This window comes from Tetrao urogallus (genome assembly GCF_951394365.1).
Source record: "Tetrao urogallus genome assembly, chromosome: 10".
In the NCBI taxonomy this organism is placed as follows: Eukaryota; Metazoa; Chordata; class Aves; order Galliformes; family Phasianidae; genus Tetrao; species Tetrao urogallus.
In genome coordinates this window covers 11,910,751-11,937,455 of record NC_136823.1, presented here as the reverse complement: position 1 = coordinate 11,937,455, position 26,705 = coordinate 11,910,751, and the positions used below count along the sequence as shown (strand labels likewise).

Sequence of the window (26,705 nt, the reverse complement as noted above, 5' to 3'; positions counted from 1 at the left end):
CTGCAGTTTGGCAGGGCATTAAGATGTCCGTGGACATGAACAGCCAGGGCTCTGACAGCAATGAAGAGGATTATGACCCTAATTGCGAGGAGGAGGAAGAGGATGAGGATCCGGGGGATATTGAGGATTATTATGATGGGGTAGCTAACGACGTGGAGCAGCAGGGAGCAGATGCCTTTGATCCAGAGGAATATCAGTTCACCTGCCTGACTTACAAGGAGTCGGAGAGCACTCTGAATGAACACATGGCCAGCTTGGCTGCCACGTTAAAGGTGAGGAAAGGCTTCCGCATTCACACAGTGGCGAAGTAAGTCTGGGATTGAAAAGGCAAATGCCAAACACACGGTTTGGAATAAAAGCTGTGGCTATGTTACTGTTTTGGGGAGCTTGGTGGATGTTACTGCAGATCGCTTGTTCAAAACTGACTCAAAGGTTTACAGTTGCTGCATACTGATGCTTGGGCCTGAAAATCTCTCACACTGTGTGTTGTATCTCTTTGTGCAAGTGATGACTCTAGTGTTTACCAGTAATAGGAGGCAGTTCCCTTTCTGCCTTGTCAGGCTGCTTTGGTCCCAGCGCTGCTCAGGGGAAAGCTGAGTTTCCTAAGCTGCAAGATGGTGGCACTTGGCTGAAATGAGTGATGTGCTGACCTTGTAGCAGGTCTAGGAGTGATTGTTCTCTGGAGCAGCTCCTGAAAGCAGGACAGAGGTAACAACAGCACATGAAAACCACGTGGGATTAGTTTTGATTTCCATAAATTAGATCTGAACCTATGTTGATCAGAGAGATCTTGATTCTTAATTGCACACCAGATTCTTACAGAAATAGTGTAAACATGAGGCCTGAAGACTAAAGCCTTTAGTCTGTCTATAAAGTGAGATGTTTTACTCTTTCTTAGCTGTCAAATTCTTGACAGATTTCTTCAGAATGTGCATTTCAGATTCTGAATGCTGGCTGTTCCCTGCAGGTTGGGAGCCAAATAAAAGAGCAGATGAGAGAGTAGCTGGTCAGTACTTCTCAGCCAGCTGCCAGTTGCTCTTGGTTCCCAGCAATTAAGTAATGATTTAGAAATGCTTTTCTCCTCCTCCTTACTGTTTGCCTTCAGGTGAAGCACCCTTCAGAAGGACGATGCCTGCCATCTTGTTCTTGTGAATTAAATTAACAAAAGCAATACTTAGTAAAATCAGGCTTTTGAAGTTAAAATCTTTTTTTTTTTCCTTTTCCCTCCCCCAAGGATTCTGAAGGTGTCATTTCTGTTACAACAGCAAAGACTGTAGTCTACCAGATAATACTAACCTGCTAGATAGATTCTGGTCCCAAACCTGTCTCTTCTGGGCCCATTTTAGATTCATTTTACATCAAGAGTATGCCTGTATATTTCCTTAAAAATGAAGTGCTATGCATTTTGGTTTCTGCATGAGAAGATAAAATTAAATCTGAGTGGGAACCTGGAAAAGTGATGTTGTAAGCTTCTTTAGCTCTACAGGTGCCACGTTCACACCGTTTTCTGGCAGTGGTGGTGCAAGAATTGCACGCTCCTCAACTTGGAAATGTGCTGTGCATGGGTAGCATGTGCTTCTGCTTTCCTGACATCCTTTCTTACAATACTTGAGCAACCGTTTCTTCCTTCCCCCCTCTTTCTTAGGGAAACCTGTGATTTTGTTACTTTCCTTAAATAAGCAGGAGGGGGAAGAATTTGGGTTACATTAGCAAGGATAGAGGCTAAGGAAATTGGGTGGAATGGGACCTATTTGTAATCATTTTCTTAATGGCAAAGCATAAATAGGGGCTGATTTTTTATTTTTTTGTCAGAACTGTATTAACTTTTTTCCTCTAATTTTCTTGAGCAATAAAAACTTTTTTTCTTTTTGAATGGAATCATTCATAATACCAATCATAATAATTGGGGATTTGTTGTGTGTTTGTGACTGTTCTTCTGGAGCACTGTACTTCACTGTGATGATTTTGCCTCCTTATGTTTCCAGGGTTGTACACTGTGTCTAGTGGTTACGTACTGCTTTTCAGCATTAGCTTATACTTAAGACAGAGTGCTCACCCCTGACAGGGAAAGAAAAAGGTAAATTTAAGACTTTTCTGGAGGAACAGTGTTAAAGGCAATTTGTTTCATGAAATTTGAGCAACTTGTTATCCCAAGAAACGTTTAGACTAATACAATTCCCTAAAGCAAAGGAACAAATGAATACCACGAATGAGCTCAGAGCCGTGCTTGAATGTTCTGCTATACACTGCCATTAGATGATTCATGCTCTGAAGCTTAAACTGAAGGGACTTGTGTGTTTCTTCCATGGCATTTTGTCTACGCTCTAAGACCAAAACCAGGTATTCAGAGCTTTACACCCTCACACATGCAATCTCTGCTGTTATTAGCTAATAACTATCTGAGAAGTATTTCATTTACTCTGCTCATTAAACTTAGGTTTATTTTTTTTTAATTCCTTTGTTCAGCAGTTGTAAGTTGGCTCTGTCAACTCATTTTCTTAAAGCATAGAGCTAAAGGGTGTTTTTCCTTGGAAACCTTCTGGACTACTCTTTTTTCACTGCTTGTGTGTTACAGCAGAACTTGTTCTTGCTGCTAATGAAGCTAACCCCAGCATTGGCAGGTCAGTTGGGAATACTCAGCATATGTTTAAAAATTTCTTCTTCTGTTTGTTTTAGGGAGAACTATGAGCAGATCCTTGTTTTCTGAGGAAAGGAGAGAAAATGTTTTCTCTTTGGGGAGTGCTGTTGAATCAGATCTGTTGTGGGGATTCAATTAATAACCCGAGTAAATTAGAATAGAGTATTTGCTGAGCCATGCTTGAAGAAATCTCCAAGTAATATTATCCAAAACTGGTTCTCTGACCAAAAGCCTGTGAATGAAAGCAGGAAGGCCTGCGTCAGTTCCCCACAAGGTCAGTTAATCCAACCATCAGCTCCTGTTAAGGACAGTGCGTTTGAAAGCAGAGCAGCATCTACTGCCTGCAGACCAGCAAAGGAATCGTAGCAGTCCTTTTTAAGAAGTAGGTGTATTTGTAAAATCCAGTATCTTTCAAAAAATAAAACGTAACATTGCATAGTAGTGATCTTGTTTTCAGGACACTCTGTCGCATCCACATGAAGTGATTATGGGTTCTAGACTGGCAGAAGCAGAAGATGCACACGAATGATACGGTGCTCAACTGTTGTACAAACAAAGCTGACACCATCACTGGCAAGCAGTTAAGTGTGTGATGATGTCATATTGTTTTTGTTGGTGAGTGACACCCCCTGGTGCTGCTGAGAGTCTTTGTACAAGCCTGGAATTTCTGTGATGTTCCAAATAACCGGTGGTAGTTTTTCTGTTTTGGTGATGAAATGAATCTTTCTGTTGTTGTTTTTCTTTTTTTTCTACCAGCTTCTTCACAGTGGTCATTGAAACCACCAGGTAACACAGTGGTATTACAGTTTATGAAAAAAATGTTACTTCAGGAGCTTTGAGAAGCTGGTTGTCAGTCACAAGGCTAAGAGAACTTTGCAGACTGAAAGCAAGTAGTGTTGTTTTACAGGCAGTTGATACTGATGTTGTCTTTCCGCTAAAAGTGAAGGAATTGTAAAACTGAGGAACTTAACATTTTCAGTTAATTAATGTGGGTAATCTGTTCATATTTATCAGGCAGCAAAACGTTTATTTCACTTGATTCTCAAAATAAACACTTGTGAGGCATTTGTCTGAACCCTGTCCTCTAAAGAATAAAACTGACAGATAGGAAAAAGTATTCCATGTCATGACACAGCACTGGATCTACCAATCTGCGTTATCACTGCTGATCTTTCAGCATTAAACTTGCCTTTCCGCGTGTTCTTGCTCACCTTATTGACGCTGTACTTTTTAAATACAACCAAACTAGCATTGGCTCATAAAAACACAGTCCTTTCAAACTCTTCCACGCACTCAGATTGTGCTGACACCGAGCAGTTAGTTTGTGGAGCTGCTTGGTGAATGCTGGCAGCCATCCCTCTCAAATACCATCTTTAGCAGAGCCAGAGTCATGTGCGCGCAGACTGGCAGCCGGTACGAGCAGCTCTACCCAGAGGAGCTGGCGCTCTCCGAACGCCTGTGTGATGTGATTGCAAAAAGTCTGCGAAGAGCAAGATGTCAGATGAGTAATTTCTGCCTCCCCGTGTCACGGTGCGAACCAGAGCTGTGTGTGCTGTGCAGGGTGCTCAGCTGACAGCCTGCGATGTTGTGGGGTTGTCGTTTTGACACCATAATGACTTAATGGCGCTTAATAGGCAATGAAAAATGGCAATCGCTAGAGACTAAGCCCTGCCTAAGTACATGAGATGTGTTAAAGCTGAGATATTCAAATGTATGCTCTTAGGAGCAGAAAATACGCCTTTGATTAATGCCCTTAAGACCTAAGGAGATGTGGGGTTGACCAAAATTGATAAATATTGATATATACAAGTAGAAAAGTTGGTCAATATTTAAATATTATCAGTGGTAGATCCAGACGGGCAAATGTGACTTCTCCACCAAAGCCATGGGGTGGTGTGTGGCAATGATAACGCACTGTCTGAGTACTGGTAAGGCCTAGATTAGCTGGGTTTCTGCCTGTACTATATTCTGTGTTTTGATATTGAGAGAGTGTTGTGTGGGGTGTTCACCCTGAGGAACACGTGGCTGAGAAGTGTTTCTGTTCTCAGAAAGATCCTGGAAGTTCTGCTGTACAAAAGCTGTGTTATTAGCTGTCAGTTTCACAATGTCCGTGTTTTGGTCATGTAGTAAAACATCAAGAGGATGTGAAGATGTTGGTAACTGTCCTCAGTGTGTACTTTGTTTTTGGTCCCAAGCAGTTTTTCTAAAAGCACAGTAAGTTTCCTTCTGGTTGGCAAGATAAGGAGGGCTGGAGGGCCTGGGGCTGTCACAACTTCATGCAGTCTTTTGAGGAGAGAAATTAGTTTTGTTCCCTGTTGCTTAGATGTGCTAAAATTCTCAACTTGATTGGAAAAATGAGCTGAAAATGTGGAGGGTGATTATAGCCCTCATGTTTCTTTGTGATTCACACGTAAAGAGTGTCTTACAGCCTGCATGGCGCTGCAGGGAGCAGGAAAGCTCCACACAGCTGCTAGTGAGTCTGATCCTGGTGGGAGGTAGAGTCACTAAGTATGTCCAAACAACCTTTCAGTAACTACTTCATGTTGCAATCATTCAGCTGGACAACGTGATTGCAGGGAGTGGCACAAAGCAGCTCGGTTCATTGCCAAATCTGTGTGCTGTGGCTATTACAGATGGCACAGCAGAAATGAGCCAGTTTGTGTACCGTGAAACAGTTTCACAAAGCAGATGTTCCTCTTCTTCGTCTTATAGCAAAAGAAAAGAAGTGCCCTTGGAAGCTAGGATTACTCCATAGAGGGCTGTGTTACTTGGAGGCCAACCAGGCTTACTCCAGTTACCCCTCCGTGTTCTCACCATGTGTGTGCTGCTGTGTCCGTGCACACCAGCACACTACAGCTTGAGTTAGCTGCCCCACGGGCCATACCCTCAGCCACTGCTCAAGCTCGCATGGATTCAGGTTATTTATTACTTGTGTGATCTCTGTGTGGCCAGAAAGGATTTTCCACTCCTCCTGTATTTTGTTGGAAAGCCCCCAGAGAAGGGCTGAGGTGGTGCATGGTGTGGCGCATCGCTGGGGCTTTGCCTGGAAAGAGCAGCTGGGAGTCTCGTGTCAGTCTGAACCGCATGGGCTGTCCTACAGCTTTCTTGCTACATTTCCTTCACTCTAAATCTTTCAAAGAAATCTCGTAGCTATTTTGTAATAATGCCTTCTGGCATGCTGTCTTGCTTAAATCTTTAATTTACTTCTGAATCTCCTCAGGAAGAATAGCCTAACAGCTTGAGAAATACGTATGTAGAGATTTCCTCGCAGAGTCCTACTGATCCCACTTGCTGGCAGCTGAAATTCTCGCTGTCCTCCGTAGGAGAACAGATGGATTAGAGCCATGTGTTACTGTGGAGCAGGACTTGGAGTTTAACCTGAGATCTCCTCTCTTCAGTATGTCGTGCACCGACAGCATCATGAACCTTACGCAGTAACAGTGGTGGCATTTCTCTTTTCCAAAACTGCTCTCTGCCTCCTAAACGTGACTCCAGTGGTCACAGCACAATGCCTCTGTATGCCTGAGGGTGAGTGATGGTGCAGACTCAGGCCTGCAGTAAGCAGGGCTGGTGTGTTGCTGTGCATCAGGGCCGCCCTGTGGTACCGTGCTGCCAGGATCTCCAAATTGCATCTCTTCCACCAGTGCAGCCTGCCATCTGCGGTCAGCAGAGGGACTGAAGTGTCAGACAAATTCTAAGCAATGCTGTGAGTGACATTTAAAGAGAAATGACTTTTTCTCTTGTTTTTTGACCGTGACTGAACACGCAAATCTTTGGGCAGGGTATACGATTGTTTTGTTGTGACTTTGTCTTTTTTCCTGTGTACTAATTTGAGTTCTGTTTTGAAAGCAGCTTCTAATGCCAGAAACCTGTGACGGTTAGAAGGGACTTTGCTACAAGCCTTTGAACACGACGAGTGCTTACAGCAGCTGGTGGCTGTGGCAGCCCAAGCCCTGCAGCCGTGGGACTTTCCTACCAGGATTGCGTGTTGGAAGCCTACTTAAAAGAGCATTAGATAAAGCAAGGATGAAAATGTGCTCTAAAAGAAAGCTCTTTGGTTGGCCCTTTTTGTTTCTTCTTGATTCCTAATAGTTCTGCAATTTTCTGAGAAATCCTCCAATAAAAACAGGGCAGTCAAACAGTTTTTTCCAGCTCAGCATGAAGGGAGTCAGATCTCCTTTCCACACAAGGAATGAGTATCAAATAGTACTTTTTCCATTTTGTGGGTCATTTTTTTTGCTTCAGTATCATAAAGTGTGAAGGCATTTTTTTTCCTCAACAATATTCCATTCAAAGTACAGTTTCTTTCTGAGGTGTTACTGTTCTCCTCCCTGTCTGCTCAGTTGAGTTTCCTCTATTTTTCCCATCACTGCTCACCAAAAGCAACAATTTCAGAAGCTCTTGCTCTGTTCTCGCTTTTCTGTAGACTCGGGTGTGCTTTTAGAAGTTCTGACACACAAACCAATATTTTCATAATTTCTTCCTTTTCTTGTAGACCTAAGAGAAAACTATTTCTGGATTAGAAGAAAAGCCTCTCAAGATTAATCCTATTTGCTTAGCTGTATTTGTATAAAAACCTTTGGCAAGGGGAAACATGAGAAATAGAAATAGAAATTTCTTTATGCCAAGGTAGTGTTCATCATGGCCAGGCATTTCAGGGCAGCCCTGGTTTAAGACGAACTGTCAGCTTGATGCAAAGCCAGGGGGTGTCAGCTCCAGCAGCTCTTCGTACACCAACTCGTTCTGACACGACTCTATGAGAATCATGTGAGGATTTTTTTTGTTTTAAAGTTCCTGATACCAGATCTCTGCAGAAGTGTGGATTGAAACAGACTCCAAAAAAAAAATTAAAAAAACGGGCCGTTCCTTAGAGAAAATTGAAACGAGCTCATAAGATATGCATGCTACATCAATATGCATGAGCGATTTCTGTAGAATATAAGCTCTACAAAAGATGGTGTTTTTTTAGCGTTTAGGAAGCATTTCTGTCTGAAGGAGTGACTGTCAAAGTGGCGTGTTTGAAAAGCTTTTCTTCTGTAGAGAGATGAAACTTCAGCTCTTCAAATAACATAGCTTATCAGGGAAGCAGGTTGAGGCGTAGTTATCTTTGTGCTTTCCAGTCCCAGCAAGGTACCTGCAGAGCTTCTTTGCAAATCCTTTTGATGTTGTCTTGTCCAAGAGTGCTGTGCTGTTTCTCATACTTCTGAAGTGTGAATTTTGCTTATCTTGGAGAGTGAGACCCCAGGAGGTTCTCCTTGAGACAGAGAAATCACTATTCTCTACTTCAAAAAAAAAACAAATGGACGTGTTTAATGTGATGATGTTTCTTCTTTGTCCTACCTTCAGAATCTAATTTTATCCAGCTCAAGGTAAATTCTTCTTTTATAACTCTGGAAGACTTCCTCTTAAGGCAGAGCAGTTTCCTCTTGGCACTCTTGCTATCATTATTAACACTGTGCTGCTTTTCCATTGCAGCACTAAACATGAGCATTGGTCACGTTTGGCCCATTTCTGACAACCTGCAATCCTCTGTCACTAGGATGACAGAGTTAAGCTGATGCAAGAGGCTTCTGAAATGACCATGTTCCTCTTGGAAGGTGAAACTGGTCCCAGCCAGTCTCAGTTTCAAATTTCTGCCCACCCTGGATGCAGAGAAAGAAGCCTGGTCTTGAATTTTCTCCAAGTTCAGTTTTTGTCTGAGCTGATCTGTGATCAGCTTGCTATCTGTAATAGTGAGAAAATGGGGGAATGCTGAACGATGGGAGGATAATTTCTCTTTGTGGAGATCGTGGTCAAGCATTGGGACGTGCTGCATGGGGAAGTGGTGGAGTCCTCATGGCAGGAGGTGCTTAATAGCTGTGTGGATGTGGCACTAGGGGGTGTGGGGCACTGATGGGGCTTGGTGATCCTGAAGATCTTTGCAAATGTAAAAGATTATATGATTACATGATTCTAAATAACAACAGCATGATTATTGTTGTCTGATTTCAAAATGTTCTGGAGTACTTAAGTAGAAGCGTTGGCACAGTTTTGCTATCACCGACAAAAGCTAAAATAGAAGTGCAGCATCTCGAATGCATTGCTTTCTACACTGTGGTCCACAGAAGTGCTTTTCTGTGATGGCCTGCTGCCAGCAGCACATTGAGTGGGCCATCCCACAGCTTCTTTGTGTCTTCTGAAAAGAGAGAAGTGTAAACAAAGTGGAGTTTTTCAAAGATAACTTTTTCAGTTTGTTTTGTGCCTGAGATGAGGCATTACTGTTCTTGGATAATGTAAAACTCTTGTGCCACCCAGCTGCTAATAGGGGATCACAGCTCTTTCTGAAATATTTCATAGGTTTGAGGTCTTTCATTGTATAAAATTTCTGACTGTCCAGAAAATGCTTTGCTGTTGAAAACCTGCTTGTCTTATGCTTGTTTTCTTCAGTATCTCCAGTAGTATTGGCCCCCAGTGGTTTCCACATCTGCAGCCTGAATTACCAGCCTTGTTGGTGAGCAGGACGTGGGCTGTCTTGTGGTGAGACTCCACCTGCTGTAATCAACAGGCAGAGCCCAGCCTCTTATGTTACCTGTTCCTGTTCCCTCTCTGTAGTGCGTAAGAACAAATCCTTCCATGCCAAACAGACTGGCTCTGGGACTTACTGTTTGCAAGACCTCGTGTGCTTCAGAGGGAAAGTACCAAAATCCTGTGTGTTGGGGCTTTTGTGAAACTGGACTCACATCACAAACATGACTTTTACTCTTGAGTGCTTTTATGACACAAGCAATAAAATGAGCGTTACAGCTGGTCCCATCAGGGCTTGTAGGCAGAGCAAATTTGGAATGGTCACAGAAGCTTTATTCTTTGTCTGCTACCACGAACAAATGGATGCATGGCTGGGGAGCGGACTTTGGCTGCTGGGAGGAGTTGGGTTCACAGGCAGGGCCAAAAGGGAATTTCTTTGTGATAGGATTTCTCTGAAACATGTTCTAGAACAAAAAGAAATAGCTCTGCAGAATCCTTGCTCTTGATTTCAAGTTTCTTCAGAGATAGACTGCCTCTGGATCTGTTAACCTGGCATCCTTCTAGAACATTAATTCTGTGTCTTGCTAAACGATTTGATTCAAAACCATTTCACTGTTAGGCTAGTTTGTTAGATGTAAGGAGTGAATGCTAGTGTCTGTATTTATAATTTCTCATTCTCAGAAGAACTTGTTAATTACCACGTCTTCTGGGAACAGACAGCTCTGCCCCCTTGTTCATGGAGCTGTGATGATGCACCTCAGGCTGTGAAAATGCAACTGAAGAACTCATTTTCATGTGTTACAGATGAACTTCCCATTTAAGTCTGGTGCTCTTGTTTGTTTGTTTGCTTTTGTCAGGGTGGTTTTCTTACTGCTACTGGGAAATAATTCAGTTACTATTAGGGAGTGATTCGTTAGCATGTGGTTTGCATTTGCAGGAAGCCTGTCTTGTAGAGACCACATTGCTGATGCTTTCCACTGAGCAGAGCTAGCCTGCTGGCTGCAGAAAGGTGCCTAGCTGCCCCACTCTCCTCACAGCAGCACCCAGCTGCCTCCTCAGGACGCTCCCCCTCCAACCTTCTGACATTGACAGATGGCAGTGCAGGGTCGGGGCCATATCTGATGGCAGCAATAGGTCAGTTGTGTTGTGCTGCACCTCTTTGAAGGGCTGCTTTTAAAAGGGTAATGGATATGTTGCAGTAGTGAGCAGAGCCTGTTTTATAGGAGTGAACTTGTTTTTCTTCCGGGGCTGTGCAGGATCATTTGTGGCTGTGTTACCAACGTGTCAGATTCCGTGATTCACCTGAACTGGGATTCGAGATGGCTCATGGCTTCTCAGCTGGTGATTGGGAATGACAGCTTGTCAAAAATGAAAATTAAAATAATCTCTTCCTGCAGCTGGGTCAGAAGAAGTGGTGTTTCTGTATGTGCAGCAGATGGATGCTGTGGTGACAGCTTTTCTTGGAGCAGGAGAGGCAGAGCTCCAGGAGGGTCATTGAGGCACAAAGGGTCCAAAGACCAATTTTCTTCTGGAATAAGCTAATACATAGAACCAAAGTAGAACTTGTTCACTTGTACCCTTGTAACATGACTTCTCGTGTTGTGTTGCAGTATTTCAGAATGCTCAGGTGCTTCTGGCTGGCACGGTCTGTGCTAACGCTTACCAGGAGCCTGTATGATGTAAGCCAGTCTGCATGGCAATAGTCCCTACCAGAGGACGTTTCCATCTTCCTGCTCTGTTCTGGTGTATAACGACTTTTTCTACAATGAAAGTTTGGGGAAAAAAAGATTGTGGAGAGAGAGAGAGAGAGAGAACTTTTTCCCCTACCCATCGCTATCACAGCACATGCGTGCTTGCAGCTTGCTGCTGCTTCCCCAGCCCTGTGAGCGGTGTCAGCTGCGCTGTGCGGAGCGAGGACCTGACCCCAGCTGGCCTGGTCCTAGCGAGGGGTGGCTGCAACCAGGGCAGCTGTTCAGTTCATCCTGCCTTTCCTTGATTCCTTTCTTCTGGTGCTGTTGTGGCTAAGTGTGTGAGTTACTTTAGGTACATCTGTGCTTCATTCCAACTTCTACACCACAGGTACACTGGCTGTAAAAATTATGTCTAGTAGTTTAATGGGAATTGAGTATCACTGTTTTGCTGTCTGCACAATTTATTAGTCTTACAAGAAAATTGTGGCCTTAAGCAAAAGTTTGTCCTCAAAATATGCTTCACTTTTTGTTTTTTTCTCCTAGGTATCGCATGCTGTTGCAAAGCTTGTGTTAGTTAGTTTCCACTGGCAAATCTCAGAGATTTTGGAAAGGTAAGTAACCTTATTTATTCTGTGCTTCATGCTTTTCCCTCTCTCTGCAAGAATGCTTAGGGTGTCCTGTAGTGTATTTTGACAAGTGCCTTTGAACCTGAAAGCAGGACGCACGGCATGTCAGGGAGCAGAGGAGGAATGCTGTTTGCTGAGGCTGTGCTGCCTGCAAAGAATTTGTGAATAAGGAGATGGCAGTGTCAGCAAATGTCTTTCAGTCCAAGGAATTATTGACATGCTGGAAACTGCGCTGATATGCTGAGCTTAAACAACAGGACCAAGAGTGCTGCTATATTTATTTATAACGCATAGAGATAACATATGGTCTGTTTTGAACATATGATCTGTAAATCATAAAGCAGCGCTGAATGTACAATTTATTAATACATTTGCTTTGAGGTTTTTGTTCCTTCTGAACATAAGTGATGTTTTTTTCCAAGCTGAATAGCGTTTGGAGAGCAAGAGCAGATGCTGTGAGAGAACTGCTGAGTGCAGCCCCTCTGTTGCTTGGGCAGCATCACACTGCAGTGAAGTCCTCTAGCTGATTTCAAAAGGAGAGTTCAGACTCTGCCCAGATATACATGGGAAGTGTGTCAGGAGGCACTGCTGTCTGGCAGCCCCTCCTGAAAGTACTGGCTCAGAGCTGAGCATTGTCTGAAAATAGAGAGCACATCAGGCTGACTCATTCTGCTGTGCCATTTTTGGCCCCGTTAGCCACCAACTTCATCCAGAGAACATATGGGAAATGCACCTCATGTATGGGTACTGTTGCAGCATCTCTGGTAACTGACTTGTCTGTTGCTATGCATCCTGTGAGAGCTTTTCTCTGGGGAGTGTGGAGGGTGAGATTCCTGCACAGCAGGCAGGGTGATTGTGCAGGTTGACTAACAGGATTTAGTCAGGAGAAAGCACAGGAAAGGGCTTAATTCTGCAACAGTGACTTTGCAAGTTGTTCTCCTGTTGATCTGGTCCTCAAACTTCTGTCTTGGTATGAAGCAGCATTATCAAATTACAGCCTGGTCATACCCCCAGTGCAGCTTTGTATCCTTGAATTCGCTGGTGGTTTTTTTTTACTGGAGATTGCTCTATGATAGCAATCACTAACAGCAAGATGTGTTTACCTCTAAGGCTGCTGACAGACAGCTTCGTATATCTAAAAGGTGATAATCTGTCATAAAGTAAATATTTAGCTATATAGCAGACTGGAGCCAAAGCAAGACCTACACAGGAGAGCTTGATTTTGCAAAGGAATAGGAGACGGGCAGGAGCCTCAGCAGAGCATGTTATCATGGTGATGGAACAATGCAAAATATATTCAGAAGTGGATTTGATCATTTTTTTAATTGTCTTTTCAGGCACAGGTCAAATGCTGCCCAATTGCTAGTAGAAGCACGAGTTCAGCCCACCTCATCCAAACATGTAAGTATGCTCACTGTTTGGGTCTGTTCCTCTTGGCAGAGAAACCTCTGACCCACCTCATTGGAGGCCTGCATTACTGATGGGCCTGTCCCATGTTAACTCTTTGCAAACTCAAGGTCCTACACCCTAAATCTGCTCGGGGTTGACTTTTTAAAGGGTGCTGCTCTGCCTAGCAATGCTTAAGCTGATCTCCCAGTGGTGTTCTGGCTTGGGCCAGCAGTAGCAATACTTGAAACAAATGCTTGCCTTTTGCAGCCGGGGCTGTGGGGTCCTTGGATACTTTTTTTTTTTCTCCTTTAAATAGAAATGCTCTGTTACTTGTTTACAGAATTCGTTCCCAGAGTGTGGTCCAGTACTCCAGGAACACATTGCAATGTGTTGCATTTTGAGTGATAAAATGTTACATCTGAGAAACACAGTTTAGGCTGTGGGAAAGAGGGATTTTTAAGGACCTGAAAGCCTGCTTTGGCATCTGAGCTGACTTGTAGCTGACGTAGAGTCAAACACTAATGCAGCTGGCAGCAGTAAGCTTCATGGACTCAAATTATCTGTCTAGAGTCCAGAAAAAAATCTTTGTTATTTGACATACCTCAAAGGAGTACGTGTATTTTGAGATTTGTCTGAATAATTTGTCATTTAAGTACCCTTCATTGCAATGGTGATTTCATTTTTGGAGGAATGAAGTTACAGGTCAGAGGTTAATTTAAGTTTGGCAAACTTGGCTTGATATGCAATACATTGAGATCTATTTGTATGTGCTATGGCATGTTGCTCTGTGGTTCAGCTGCTAATGCAAAATACTGATATTTCTGGGGAGTTCTTTGTGTATGCTCATACTATGGAGCATCTGGCCTTGTAGAGAGAAACTATCATGGTAAGCTCAGAGAGACAGCTTCCAAAGTTTTGAGGAGTTTGAGTTGCTATTCAAGTTGAGCAGTTGATCTGGCCATCAACACGATTGCCAACTTAATGAATCTTGTTTTGGTCTGCTTAGAACAAAGTCGCTCTATTTCTTTTTCATGTGGTCATGCTACAAAACAAGCTCTACTGGTCATGTGGCTGGGTGGGTGCTGATGCTGCTGCATCCCTGGCACAGAGAGCTACTCATGAAAGCTCACTGCTGTCTCGCTAGCTTCTCAGAGAGTAACACACGTTTAAGTAGATGAAAAGTGATTAGGTGACTTCTCTGTGAAAGGGGAAATAGGAGCTCAAGCTCCTGCTAACAGCATTGTAGAACCTCACTTTTGGTAATGCTGTGCTAGACAGTCTTTCAGGTCCCAAGGGTGAGCCAAAATGTGTGAGAGGCTCTATCTGTTTTCTGGGGGTTAGTTCTGCTCTACCCACAGGGAGACCAGGCAGCTTTCCAGTGAAAGAGTAGCAGAACTGTGTCTGACTTGAAACAAACCCTCACATCTTTTTCAGTTTAAGAGATGAAGCTATTCTGCCAAATGTAGTATAGGCAGAAGTGATGCAAGAAAGTCCCTGAACTTTCTGATGGTCCATAAACAGTCTTTTCTCTTTATAAACATTTGGCATGCAGTACCTTCGTTTGTGTGTCCAATATGATACCCAAAATTACAATCAAGTAAAAAGACACTGCTAAGCCTGCTTCCAGCTAGAGCTGCTCTCCCAGGCCTGTGGAACAGCTATTGAGCCCAACCCAGCTAACAACAAGTCCCAGTAAATTCAGGGAAGAACTGAACAAAAAGGACATGCACAGTGATGTATTTACTCATTTTTCAAACAAGGAAGACGATAGAACCAGAAAAACAAAGGTGAACTTTGGGTAGCACTAGATGAAAGACAGGAGCTATTCAGCGGCTGTTCATCCGCTGCGCTCCGTGAGCTTGATGAGGTTCATGAGAAGGGCTGATAGCGGGGGCAGGGCAGCACGCCGGTCACTTAGGAGCCTGTTCTGGCTTGGAGCTCATCCGAGACTGCTGTCGCAAGGAAAGTGCTGCAGGTATCTGTGGATGAGGTGAGATACTCAGAGCTGCAGTTGATTTCACTGTGATGCTGGTTTGTCTCTCCCAGGCAATGGTACATTCCTCCCATCACTGCGCTGTGTGCATGCAGTTTGTCCGGAAGGAGAACTTGCTTTCTCTGGCTTGTCAGCACCAGTTCTGTCGCAGCTGCTGGGAGCAGCATTGTACAGTGCTTGTCAAGGATGGTGTTGGAGTTGGTAAGTTCAAGGCGGATTTGGCAGTGGATCTGTGTTTGACATCTTGGTTGCTCTGCAGGCAATGGTCTGAATTGTTTCTCAGTAATGAGAAAATGCAGCATGGAATGGATATTTGTGATAAATTTCACTTCAATGAGCTGTTTTACCCGAATCCCTCGTTGGTGTTAGCATACCGCCTGGAAAGCCCTACTCCTGCCTAACAAAACCTGCAATTCTACAGATCCATTTGCTGCTCTTCTCCCCCTTCTGATCTCAAGAGCATGATTGTAACAAATGAGAAGTCAAAAATCTGCTGTATGTTGAGATTGCATCTCTGTGATGCGTTGTTTTGTTGCCCTGGAAGTTCTTGTGGATACAAACACCTGTTCCATTTGTGTTGAGCAGAAGCCAGTAGTTGCTGGGCTTGGTTTGGGCTTCTCCTGGCCTGTTATTCTTGCTGATATGACAGTAACATGCAGTTGAATCCTGGTTGAAACACTTACTGCTCCTGAATACATTTGTGCCCTATCATCTTTCAGTGAAGACAGTTGGGCTTCAGCTTTTCAACGGCCCTGATGCATTCAATTGATCTGTTTCACAGTTGTGTCCCTCTTGCTACAACAACAGATGGCACCTAGGAAACTGTGTTGAATGCTGTCTCTGTGTCTCTGCTATTTAGTACACGTTGCACTGTGCTGAAATGTTGCCTTCTTTTCTCAGGGGTCTCCTGCATGGCTCAGGACTGCCTACTTCGGACACCAGAAGACTTTGTTTTTCCATTGCTGCCTAGTGAAGAGCTGAAAGACAAATACAGGCGCTACCTCTTCAGGGACTATGTGGAGGTACTGTCTTTTTCACAGTTAAAATACCCTGGATCAATTCACCAATGACTTGCAGAAATCTTGTTTGAAGTGTCTTGCATCTCTGATTAGAGATGCAGTGACTACAGTGGAGTCGTCCTTCATAAGCATGATGTGGCCGCTTCTGTAGGGCGGCCTCACTGGCGAAATGCTCTAGCAGGTTGCCAAAGTAAATTCTTCTCTAAGGTCACCCAGGAACTTGTTGGCTGGTGCTGGACTCTTTTCCTGAAGTAGAATTCTCAGAATGTTTCAACTGAGAATCTCAAGCTTCCATCTGAGTTTTGGTCTCCTCCTTACTTTTATGTAGATATTTTAGGTTCTGGCAAATAAGTCTCATACTGCAGTGAAGCCCTACTGGATTGGTTTGCTTAATAACATTTCATTAGAGATTTATTGAAATTAAGGCAGACATATAAGATTAAATTTGTAGAAAGTATTCTGGTGATGAGAGCTCAAAGAAATGGGAACAGTATGAAAGAATAGTGTCACCTCTCTTCAATACGTAGAAGGAAACAGCCACCACAAAAAAGCAGCTGAGTACAATTTAGGTTATAAAATAAGCATGGGGAAAGAGCTCAAATAGAGTAATAAAAGTGTTCAGTATCTTCGTGTGCTCACAGCCACATGTGTTGCTGTGCTTACTTGGTCTGTAGTCCTCCATTTGAACTCCCTGTTGTGACAAGTGGCTAACATCACCTTTCCTAATGTGGGAAAGGTTCGGCTGCTCTGTTAGCCAAGATCTGGTAACAGTTTTCAATATCTTTTCCAGTAAGAAAACACACTTGTCTTGTGTGTTTTTATGGATAGGAGCAATTAGACTTGAACAGATAAATGCTCTTCTGCACCCTTTGCTGATTTTACCACATTGGTGTGTTCACAGAGCCATTACCAGCTGCAGCTGTGTCCTGGTGCAGATTGCCCTATGGTCATACAGGTACAGGAGCCAAAAGCCCGGCGAGTGCAGTGCAATCGTTGCAATGAGGTCTTCTGGTAAGAAACAGAAAAGGTTAAAGATCACGGGGAAATTGCTGTCCTCAGAGCTACTCCGTTTGCTTGCCAATAGGTTCAGTGTGTGAAAGCATCTCAAATGCTCTGCTAAAGTTGTTTGTAACCTGAGTTAACTTGAGTAACTGGACACGTAGTGTCTGACTTCTGCAGGTGGTCCGCCTTCCCCTTGCTCCCAAAACTCCTTGGGAGCTGGGTGTTACGACAGTCAGGCAACACTGATCTTGAGTAATGAAGGAGTTAAAAATCTTTTGTCCTTTGTTGGCTAGGTTACAAATTCGGGTAAAGCCAGAGTGAATGATAGAGATTCTGGTAATGGATGTAGAGATTTTTAAGTTATCTGCTGGTCTGGTGGTTTTAGGCTTTTTACAAGGATTTGATTACCGGAGTATCTGGTGTGTTTTGAGGCTAGAGTGAGAATAAATTTTTACTAAATAGGAACATTAATGTTCCCTGTTGGCTATGAAGTGTCCTTGGTCACGTTTATGTCAGAGAAGGCCTCTTCATTCATCCTGATGCTGGTTTCTGCACATCAGAGTGGTGGTTTATTAGAGCTCTCACTGTGCAGCCCTCAGCCTTTATTTCTGCATTCTGCTAATACGCTGTGAATACATTGGCATCCCTTCCCCTTGCTCTGCTTCACAGACTTTGGTCATCAGGAATACCTCAGTTCTTGAGTCATTTCTGTGGAAATGGATATGTCATGCCTTTTTTTTGTCTCCTGTTAAGCTTTAAGTGTCGGCAGATGTACCATGCACCCACAGACTGTGCTACCATCCGGAAATGGCTCACCAAATGTGCAGATGACTCCGAAACAGCCAACTACATCAGTGCTCACACTAAAGATGTAAGAACAAGTACTGGCGTGTCTTTTCACGTCCTCTAGTCCTACCTGGGAATCCTACAATTCTTTATATATGTAGCATTTTCACAGGCTCTAAATTCTCACAGCTCTCTGGGGACTGTGTTACTACAAACTGAATGCACTGGGAATGCAGACAGTCCAGCTGACCTCCTGCAGTAAGGACAGGATGGTGGTCTTGGTTCCTATTCCAGGTCTTGTGTGAATGTCTTTGGAAGCCAGCTGTGCTGCCCTCCCACGGGCAAAAGGCAGAATTGTGACTGCTTGGAATACACAGCGAAGGTGTATTTCAAATGGGGGGAGAGGGTGTAGTAAATGCAGTTAGTGAACTCTAGTGGTGCTCTAGTCTCAACATCTGTGTGGGGGAAGGTGAGGGAGATAAGGTCCTGATTTGGCAATAACAAAAGGGGGTGGATGAAATGGATAAATTGTATTCTGAAGTACTTCTGGTAGGTTTAAACCTGAGAAAGAGAAACTGTTACATACTGTGTACTCTATCTTGGAAATATCTTTAAAGGTCACAGATGTATTTCTTTTAGATTAGCTGTGTGCAGACTGGGGTTTTTAACGTCTTTTGGAGGATTTTGTGTCAGTTCTTAGTTGACTGGCATTTGTTTTTACTATAAATGGTAATAATAGTGACAGTGCTCATTAGGCACCAGCTTCAGTTGTGCTAGGAAAGTGAGTACTTCGTCTAGAGATCCTAAATACCATTTTTTCTTTAGAGAGGTGTTAGCATGTGGTGGCAGTCTTTCTGCTATGCATCTTTGGAAATATAAGGCTCTTTTATATTCAGCATTTTACCTGTCGTTGAAATTTGTAAGAAGCAACAAACTCACTTCTTTCTTTGTACTTGTGCAATCAAAACAATGCTCTGAACTCAACACTCAAGAGTATCAGAGAACCACTGCTGCAGCAAATAAGTGTGCAGCTCTCACTGTGGTCCTACAGATTCTCCTCTGCTTGTTGTCGTCTGATAGTGTCAGGATACAGAGCTAGTTATCTTGTAGTTTAAGTAGCTGTGGAAGCTACTGTCATATGTGATCTCATTTATGTCTCTGTGCCTCATCAACTGCTAATTGGTAACACGGTGAGATTTTTAGTTTTACGAGGTGTAACAGCAGCAAACCTGTTTTCTTGAGCAAGCAGTCTGGTGCTGCTGTGTAACATCCCTGGCTTTCTGCCCCCTTTCTAAATCTTTTCATACATGCATACAAAAATAAAATAAAGAACACAGGTAGAATTGTCATGCAAACATTGTCATTCTCAGAAGGTCTGCTGGAGACAAAGTTGAGTCTAACAAATGCTTATGTTTCCCCAGTGTCCGAAGTGCAATATCTGTATTGAAAAGAATGGAGGCTGCAATCACATGGTGAGCAGTTCTCTGAACACACCAGATCTTTCTTTCTCTAAGCAGAATTTTTTTCCACTTTCCACTAACCAGTGCCTCCTGTCTTCTCTTTCAGCAATGCTCCAAATGCAAGCATGGTAAGTAGAGTTTGGAAACAGTTTTCCCAGCAATGTGTTTCAGAGATGTTCTCTTTTTGTGTGTAATGAAGGTGAATTGTGAACGCTGACTGCAATATTTTTCCCCTCATAAAATGTGGACAGGGCATTAAATTACAGACTTGTGATAGCCTTTTTTCCCCCTCACTGGCTGTAATTTTGATTAGCTTCTGATTCAGTGCTAGTTTAACTCCTTCTCCCTGACATCCATTGTATAGGAAAATCTCTGTCTCTGCCGTAATACCAAGAGTGGAAAACGTCCCAGAGGAGAACATGAAATGCTTTCCCTGTAAATCTACTGATTATCAATTGAAGATACTGGCTATCTTCTCAGATCAGCTTAGGTCCTTCTGGTCTCCGATGCAGATAATGAGACCCAACCCAGATGAAACTGCAGGAGCTGTGAATTGTTCTGCATAACATTCTCTATTGGACTGCTTAGTCCACCGCTGTGCATTGAGCAGCCAGATGTCTGTGGACCATTGTGTGCTCCTCTAAAACAACAGCCTGTTCTTTTGTAGATCTTTTCATGGCAGAAATAATTCCTGTTGCCTTGGAGCAAAATAGTTTGTGTTCAGGCCCTCTATATTACGTGTGCTGCTAGGAAATATTATATTATCAGAACCTTATTTGGATGATGATTAAAGACTGCTGTCCTCTCTCATTTCCTTTGCTTTGGGGTCCTCAGCAGCACTGGATGTGATTTGATGGAGCTCTGTGACAAGAGTGAGCAAGCAAGTGCCAAGGTACCATGGTGACTAGCATTCAAGAAGGCTGGTGAACTCTGGAAATGCCAATTTCAGTCCCTTAAAATGAGCGACACAAAGTGATTATTATTTTAGCAACTTAATCTCCATCTTTTTTCCTTTCCAGCAAAACACTCACAGCCTCGCTCTGAAACCAGGAAACTGTTATGTGGGTTTTGCTATTGTTCTCTTTCTTCCACTTTCTTCCCAGTTCAGTGGCTCCTAACTTCAAGTGTCATTGACCACTGATATCTGAAGTCATGCAGGTAGTTTTCTCTTGGAGAGAGCTGAAGGCAGATTTTATTTGCATGAATTAATTCACTCTTGTATTTGATTGTTCATATTTTATTCAACCAGAGATTCTCATGGTGCCGTATGCCAGAATGGGGTGGATGCAATTCACAAATAAGACAACAGCCTTCCTCTTCTTTAACCTGGAGTGACAGCCTATGCAGAGCACAAGTTCTGTGCATTGGTCTTGATGTACAGAATACAGCACTTCAAGGTTTACTTTGTGTAGTTGCACAGGAGGCTGTACAACGAAAATCTTCCAGACAGGCTGGTATTTTTGGCTCACTGTTGTGTTCTGTTTTGCAAGATGATACAAAATGTATGTTTCTTGGCTTAGCAGAAATAATGAGAACAGATGAGCTATGTCTCCTGAATCTTTTCTTTCTCAGCCTTGTGTTTTTTTTATTCTGTGCATCATAGTGGAATTTCATTGTTTTCTGCAGACTTCTGCTGGATGTGTCTGGGAGACTGGAAGACTCACGGCAGCGAGTACTACGAATGCAGTCGGTACAAAGAGAATCCTGATATTGTAAACCAGAGTCAGCAAGCACAGGCCAGGGAGGCCCTTAAGAAGTACTTGTTCTATTTTGAGAGGGTAGGAGACATCTCTTTGGCCAGAGCTGCTGTAGCTTTTTAATGCTCCCTGCCTGGTGCAAAGGTCACTGCCAGCAATCTCCATGCAAGAAACTGCCCAAAGAGAATCTGTGCTGAATTTTCAGGCCCCGTTCTTTCTTACTCTATGTCCTGCCCTGTGGGTCCTGTTCAAACCAGTAGTGTCATCCCTAAAGCAAATTATACTTGCTCTTGTGTTTCCTCGTGCTAGAGAAAATTGATATTACCTGTGTGCCACTATACTGTTTTCCTGCAGGCTGAGTGCCTGCAGTAGATTAATATTACTCCAATCATTTCCTTTCAGGACTGCAGAACTTTTGTTACTTGCAGCATATTTTCACTGAGACAAAGAATAAACAAACTGTTATGTTCAAATTCCTTTGGCTATAGCAAAATTTTCCTAAAGGACCCAGAGTGCTGGGTGCAACTTTTTAAAAGTGTGATTACATAATCTGTATGCACACAGATGTTTCAAAGCACCTGGACATACAATGTATTTCTAGAACAGCATCCCTGCAGGAGAATGTGACAGAGGTGCAGTGCTGCTGCCCGTCAGTGCACTTGTTTCCCCATTAAAATGGATTTATTCTTTTTCATTCCATGAGCCAACTCCTGTGTTAAAATAAACGAGTTCATTCTTGGCTCACTAGACCAAACAGGCTTTGGGACGTGGTCATGTTCACAGTGTGCATGTGGATGTTGGAGTTCACTGAACCCGCATTTAAGTGTTGATTTCAACTCTTGCCCTTTCTATAGAAATTGTTTAAGTAGAGGAATCACCATTACTATCTATCCTGTTGTACTCATAGTCTTTGTGCAGAGAGCATTCCTACTCTGAGGAGCTGGGTTTGCCTCTTGCTCTTTCCTGCTGTCAGTCTGTTCTGTACAGCTTCCACTCCTTGCTATTGGAGCTGCTGCCCTGCTGTTCTTTCCCACAGCATGTCTTGCCTTGCTGGACTCCTGCCCCACTTCAGTTTCCGCTTGCTAGAGCTTATGCTTTTATAGCAAAGTATTCTGGTCTCATACCATTTTTTCTTTTCCCTTCTCCCCACCCTTTGCAGTGGGAGAATCACAATAAAAGTTTGCAGCTGGAGGCACAGACATACCAACGAATCCAGGAGAAAATTCAGGAAAGAGTTATGAACAACTTGGGAACGTGGATAGACTGGCAATACCTACAAAATGCTGCAAAGCTACTTGCAAAGGTGGGTAGCTGTGGCTTGTTTAGCAGAGAAGAGAATCCATGCACATGAATGCTAATTTCACAGTGCATAGTGAGAGGAAGGGAACTTGGGGGTTATGGGTATGTGAAACTGTACCTCTAGTATAGGCTGTGAACTAGGCAAAAATCACCTGGAATCTGAGACTCTTCTTGTTTTCTCTCTCTTTTCCCTGGACCCCAACAGTGTCGTTACACTCTGCAGTACACATATCCATATGCCTACTACATGGAGTCTGGTCCCAGGAAGAAACTGGTAAGGTGTTTTGCACTTTTTTCACTTACTGTTTGTCTGGGGGTGTTTAGCTGGCAGCATGCTGGGCTGAATGAATAGCCAAGCATCCGCATTTAATTCCAGAGCTTGTGCATCTGAAATACAAGTACTGAGTTTGAGGAAAGCACAGGACAAGACTGTGTGCTTTTGCACTTTTCTTCTTTGCTTCAAATTGATCTGCTGCTCAATTGGTATTTTCCTTTGGCAACACTGCATTTTAACTAATAAGCACTTTATCCAAAAAATTTTGAAGCTGGAAGATGTGAGTTTGTTCTTTGGTGGGACTATCACAGGGCTGTGGACTGTATTTCCCACAAATTGCTGCTGGAGCATAGGTTTTCCAGCCTGGAATCGGTGTGTAGCCCTGCCTTTGATTCCCACTGCAAGTTCTTGGCAAGCTGGAACTTTTTACGGGCTGGATATGTCCCAAAATAGTCTTGAATTCATTGAATGTGTTGATTCTTTGACTCAGTAGTCAAGTAAAACTTGTTCTCCAATCTCTTCCTATAGCTTGTGTATTCTCTCAGGCTTTGACCACATTTTATTTTCTGTCTCACTGTGCTGGTAGAACAAGCTACTGCTCCCAGCAGTGGTTAGTAGTCCCTTCATTCTGCCTGCAGAGCTGCTCACAAGAGCATTTCCTGACCCGCTTATTGGCAAAGTGAGCTGAGTTGGCAGATATCTGTCACTTTGAGTGTTTCTGAACTGATATGATTAACTTTGAGTGATGCAGATTGGGGAGTATTCACACCAGGAACCTCCTGCAAGGCATGTAAAGCTAAAGATGGATAGGGAGGAGGCACAAACCTGCTCTTCCTGCACTGCTGTCAGCAGAACTCGTTTGTTTGCTCCTCAAACGTAGCAGGTTGAACAAAGCTGTTCCACTAAGCTAGTTTCTTGATGCTAACTCTAATTTTGCTGCTTGCAGTTTGAATACCAGCAGGCCCAGCTGGAGGCTGAAATTGAAAATCTCTCATGGAAGGTGGAGCGAGCAGACAGCTATGACAGAGGGGTGAGTGTTCAGCTTGCTTGAGCCTGCTGGCCAGATTTTGTTAATATCAGGCTTAGCACCTCTGTGGGAGAGCTAAGGCGGTTAAGTGAGAGTGCTGACATACTAGATCCAGAATCTCACTTTTCTTCCTCTTGCTGGTGGATGTTGTGGAGGTGGAGCGCTCACTGCTTCTTGGGAGAGGAGGCAGGGCTGGAAACAGAACCAACAAAGCTTTGGAGGAAGCTGCCCATAATAGACCTCTGGTTAAGTATGGGTTCCTGAAGTGTGTAGCTTTTTAGATAAAGCAAGAGCCAGATAACTGCAGAGTGAGCCCATGTTAAAAGGAATGAGGTCTGCAGTCTTGTGATTCAGAACATATATGAAGTATGAAGGTTGGTGATTGTCAGATTATTTGAATCCCTGAGCAAAAAAATTAACTCATCTCTGGAGATCTCACACTAACTATTTCTGCCTTCTGTTCTACCAGGACTTAGAGAATCAGATGCACATAGCAGAGCAGAGACGGAGGACCCTGCTGAAAGACTTCCATGACACATAAAACAGGCGAAAATGACGAAGTGCAGGGGTGAGAGCAGCAAGTGAAGTGATGGCAGCTTCACCGGGATAAGCAGGCACTGCCTCTGGGAGAACACGGCCAAGGACAGAGCCACCCCTCCCCTTGCGAGTCAGACACATGCAAACATCACATCTTAGTCCAGTTTGTTCTCTTATCTTTCTGTTTGTTTCTGCCATGCTAGAGGCCAGAGCTCAGATTGGCGTATTTCCTGGGACATTTCCCTCCTGCGCTGAATGGTTTCAGAAGGGAAGGGAGTTTTTCTCTGAATGGCTGTTAATAGTATTAGATCAATACAATTTATGTAATTTTCAACGGTTGTACAATTATACAGACAAACCTTAGAATAACACACAACCCTTTTTAAAAATAAATTGGCAGTGGAGTGTTTTTCCTTAATCTGCTTGTAAATTTAATGGGCTTTTCCCTCTCTCCTCCTTCCTTCCTTTGAACCAAAAATCCTCCTAGGCGCTGAAGGAGGTTACAAAATAACTCACGTAGATTTCCTGATGCTCCTTTAGCCAGGACATTGTAGCATTGGCATTGCATGAGGAGAGTGGCTGGTGCTAAGAATGGCTGCTGCTGTGTCTGATCTGGCAGTACCAGCAGTGTCTGTGACTTAGTCTGATTACATGTGACGTCTCTTCTTGAATATCAGCTGTGCAAAATCTTGCTACACAAACAAAAACAAGCAGAGGAGAGAGCAGGTTATCGCTAAGCCAGGTCAGATTCTGCATTTGATAAATTTTAGGTCTTCCATATAGATTTTTTGCTTTACTTGTTTTTGTGGGGAGGGTGTTGTATTGCCAAAGTGAGTGATGAGGGAATAGTAGCATACAGATGTTATCAAGGCTTGGGGCTTTTGCAGAGTGAAACAATCCATGTCATAACAGTGCCATGCAATCTGGTAAAGAATATTTGTGCCTGCTGGGTGACATGGTTGAGAAAAATTTGATCCCATTAATTGATATGAAACTGAACTCCGCTACTTTATGAGGAGCAAATATTATGTACAACTCCCTGGCACGTGTTGGACAGGCACTAAAATACAGATGCACTGGTTGTGCAGAGTCTGCACCAAGCCAGGCAGACAATTAACTTGCAAAATTAATTTATTTGTATATTAGTATCAATACTGGTGGGAACTTATCGGAAAATTGATTGCTAGGAGCATGTGGAGCTTTTTTATTAACATTCTTTTTTCTAATGTAAAATATACACTAAAATAAAATTATGAAAGCCTAGTTCATCTTAGTAGAGGTTAACATGAAAAAGGTTAATTAAATGCTGATGCTTGCCTCTTTGCTATAGGAAGCAGGCCACGTGTTAGGATTTCACAAGCATGTATGTCACCTGCACCAGGAGCACGCTGTACACAGCCAGTGAAGGTGAAGCTGGAGTGTCTGATTTGAGGAAATCACTTCTGTGGGGGACTTGTGGGGTTCTCTTCCATGCTGTATGTGGAAGCGTAACCTTTGATGCATCCCTGTGTGTTGTTGTTATACAATTTCACTTGACAAAGGTTAAACTGAAGGGGAAAAAGTACTAAATCTGTGCATGTCCAAATAAGCTAACTGCTGTTGGAGCCTTTCTCATGTACCTGAGATGTGTGAGCCAAGTTTTTGCAGCATGTGTAATTGGGCAGATGGATTTGAACAAGAGATGCTTGGTTTAAGAAAATAGCTGCCACCGAAGCTAATCCTGTGGCCATGCTTGCTCGTGGTGGAAAATTTCCATCTGAGAGGCCTTGCTCTTTCCATCTCCCCTCCCTGCTGTAGGATGTCTCCTCAGGAACGTGCCGCCAAAGAGCTGCTGGCAGTGGAGCAGGGATAGGAACAGAAGCAGCACCTGTACAAGGTCTCTTATGTTTCTGCTCTGGGCTGTTTTGACTCCCATCTGGGCTGAAGCCATGGGGTAGGTATGCCCTTGCTCCAGCTACTGCCTCCTGAATTCTTCATTCCCTCCTCTGCTCCCAGCAGCAGCATCTTGGTGCCCTGCTCAGAATATATTCCAGAGATTGGTCAAATGTACCTTTCTGTCCTCCTCCTAAATGCTTCTCAAAATTTGGGACACAGAGCAAGAAGTAGCTCAGGGGAGAGCTTGCAGAGACCCAGCAGTTTGCAGTGTGTTGAGCTAACGTTTAAACTGTTCTTTGAAGATTTTAGCCTGCAAAGTAATGATCTGGGATAAAAGCTGGTGTTCTTGTTGTCTAAATGTAACTAGCATAATGCCCGGTCTCTGCAGAACAGATACTTGGTGTTTCCTAATCCCAAAGAGCTCTCACTTTCTTACGTAATTGCCAGGCTTTGAGCTATACTAGAATGGGGTTTTGTCTCTCTCCACCTCCTCTTTGCCTCTCTCCATTGCCCCCACAAAATGCTTTGCCATGAATCCTTGTTTGTAGAAAAACTGGACTATGCAGCAGTGGCCAAATGTGCTGAACAGACTGCTGAGATGTTGGCTGAGGAACGGTGCTACATGTTGCACTGAGTGCCCTTAATTCTTTCAGAATTTCTGAAGCTTTAGCCAGCAGTACTGTTTGCTTTCAAACAAATCACACCCTTTCTTAGGGTGGTGGTTGTCCTGGTTTGCACACACAAATCCCATTTCCATGCTCTCTGGGAAAACAACAGCACTTTGTTGCTGTTGCAGCCCAGGCAGGGTGACTGCTGTATCGATGTCATGCAGAGTTACAAACTCCAGGACAGAACCTGCAGAGCACAGGGAGCGTTGGCTCTTTGTGT

General features: G+C 43.5%; 1 protein-coding gene across 2 annotated transcripts; it reads left to right on the top strand.

The window, feature by feature from the left end:
• Window positions 1-23: 23 nt before the first annotated feature.
• ARIH2 (ariadne RBR E3 ubiquitin protein ligase 2) lies at window positions 24-23,946 on the top strand (the record flags this gene model as incomplete). 2 transcript variants are annotated; one of them, XM_079540343.1, is made up of 14 exons in its annotated part: window positions 24-272; window positions 11,377-11,444; window positions 12,797-12,860; window positions 14,895-15,042; window positions 15,742-15,863; window positions 16,762-16,871; window positions 17,616-17,733; window positions 19,070-19,120; window positions 19,215-19,236; window positions 20,735-20,886; window positions 21,965-22,108; window positions 22,310-22,378; window positions 23,325-23,408; window positions 23,875-23,946. In XM_079540343.1, 14 exons carry the CDS (start codon window positions 24-26, stop codon window positions 23,944-23,946), a joined length of 1,473 nt encoding a protein of 490 aa, XP_079396469.1. The 2 variants fall into 2 exon arrangements, with proteins under 2 accessions (XP_079396469.1, XP_079396468.1); XM_079540342.1 differs by having other exon boundaries at window positions 20,681-20,886.
• Window positions 23,947-26,705: the final 2,759 nt, after the last annotated feature.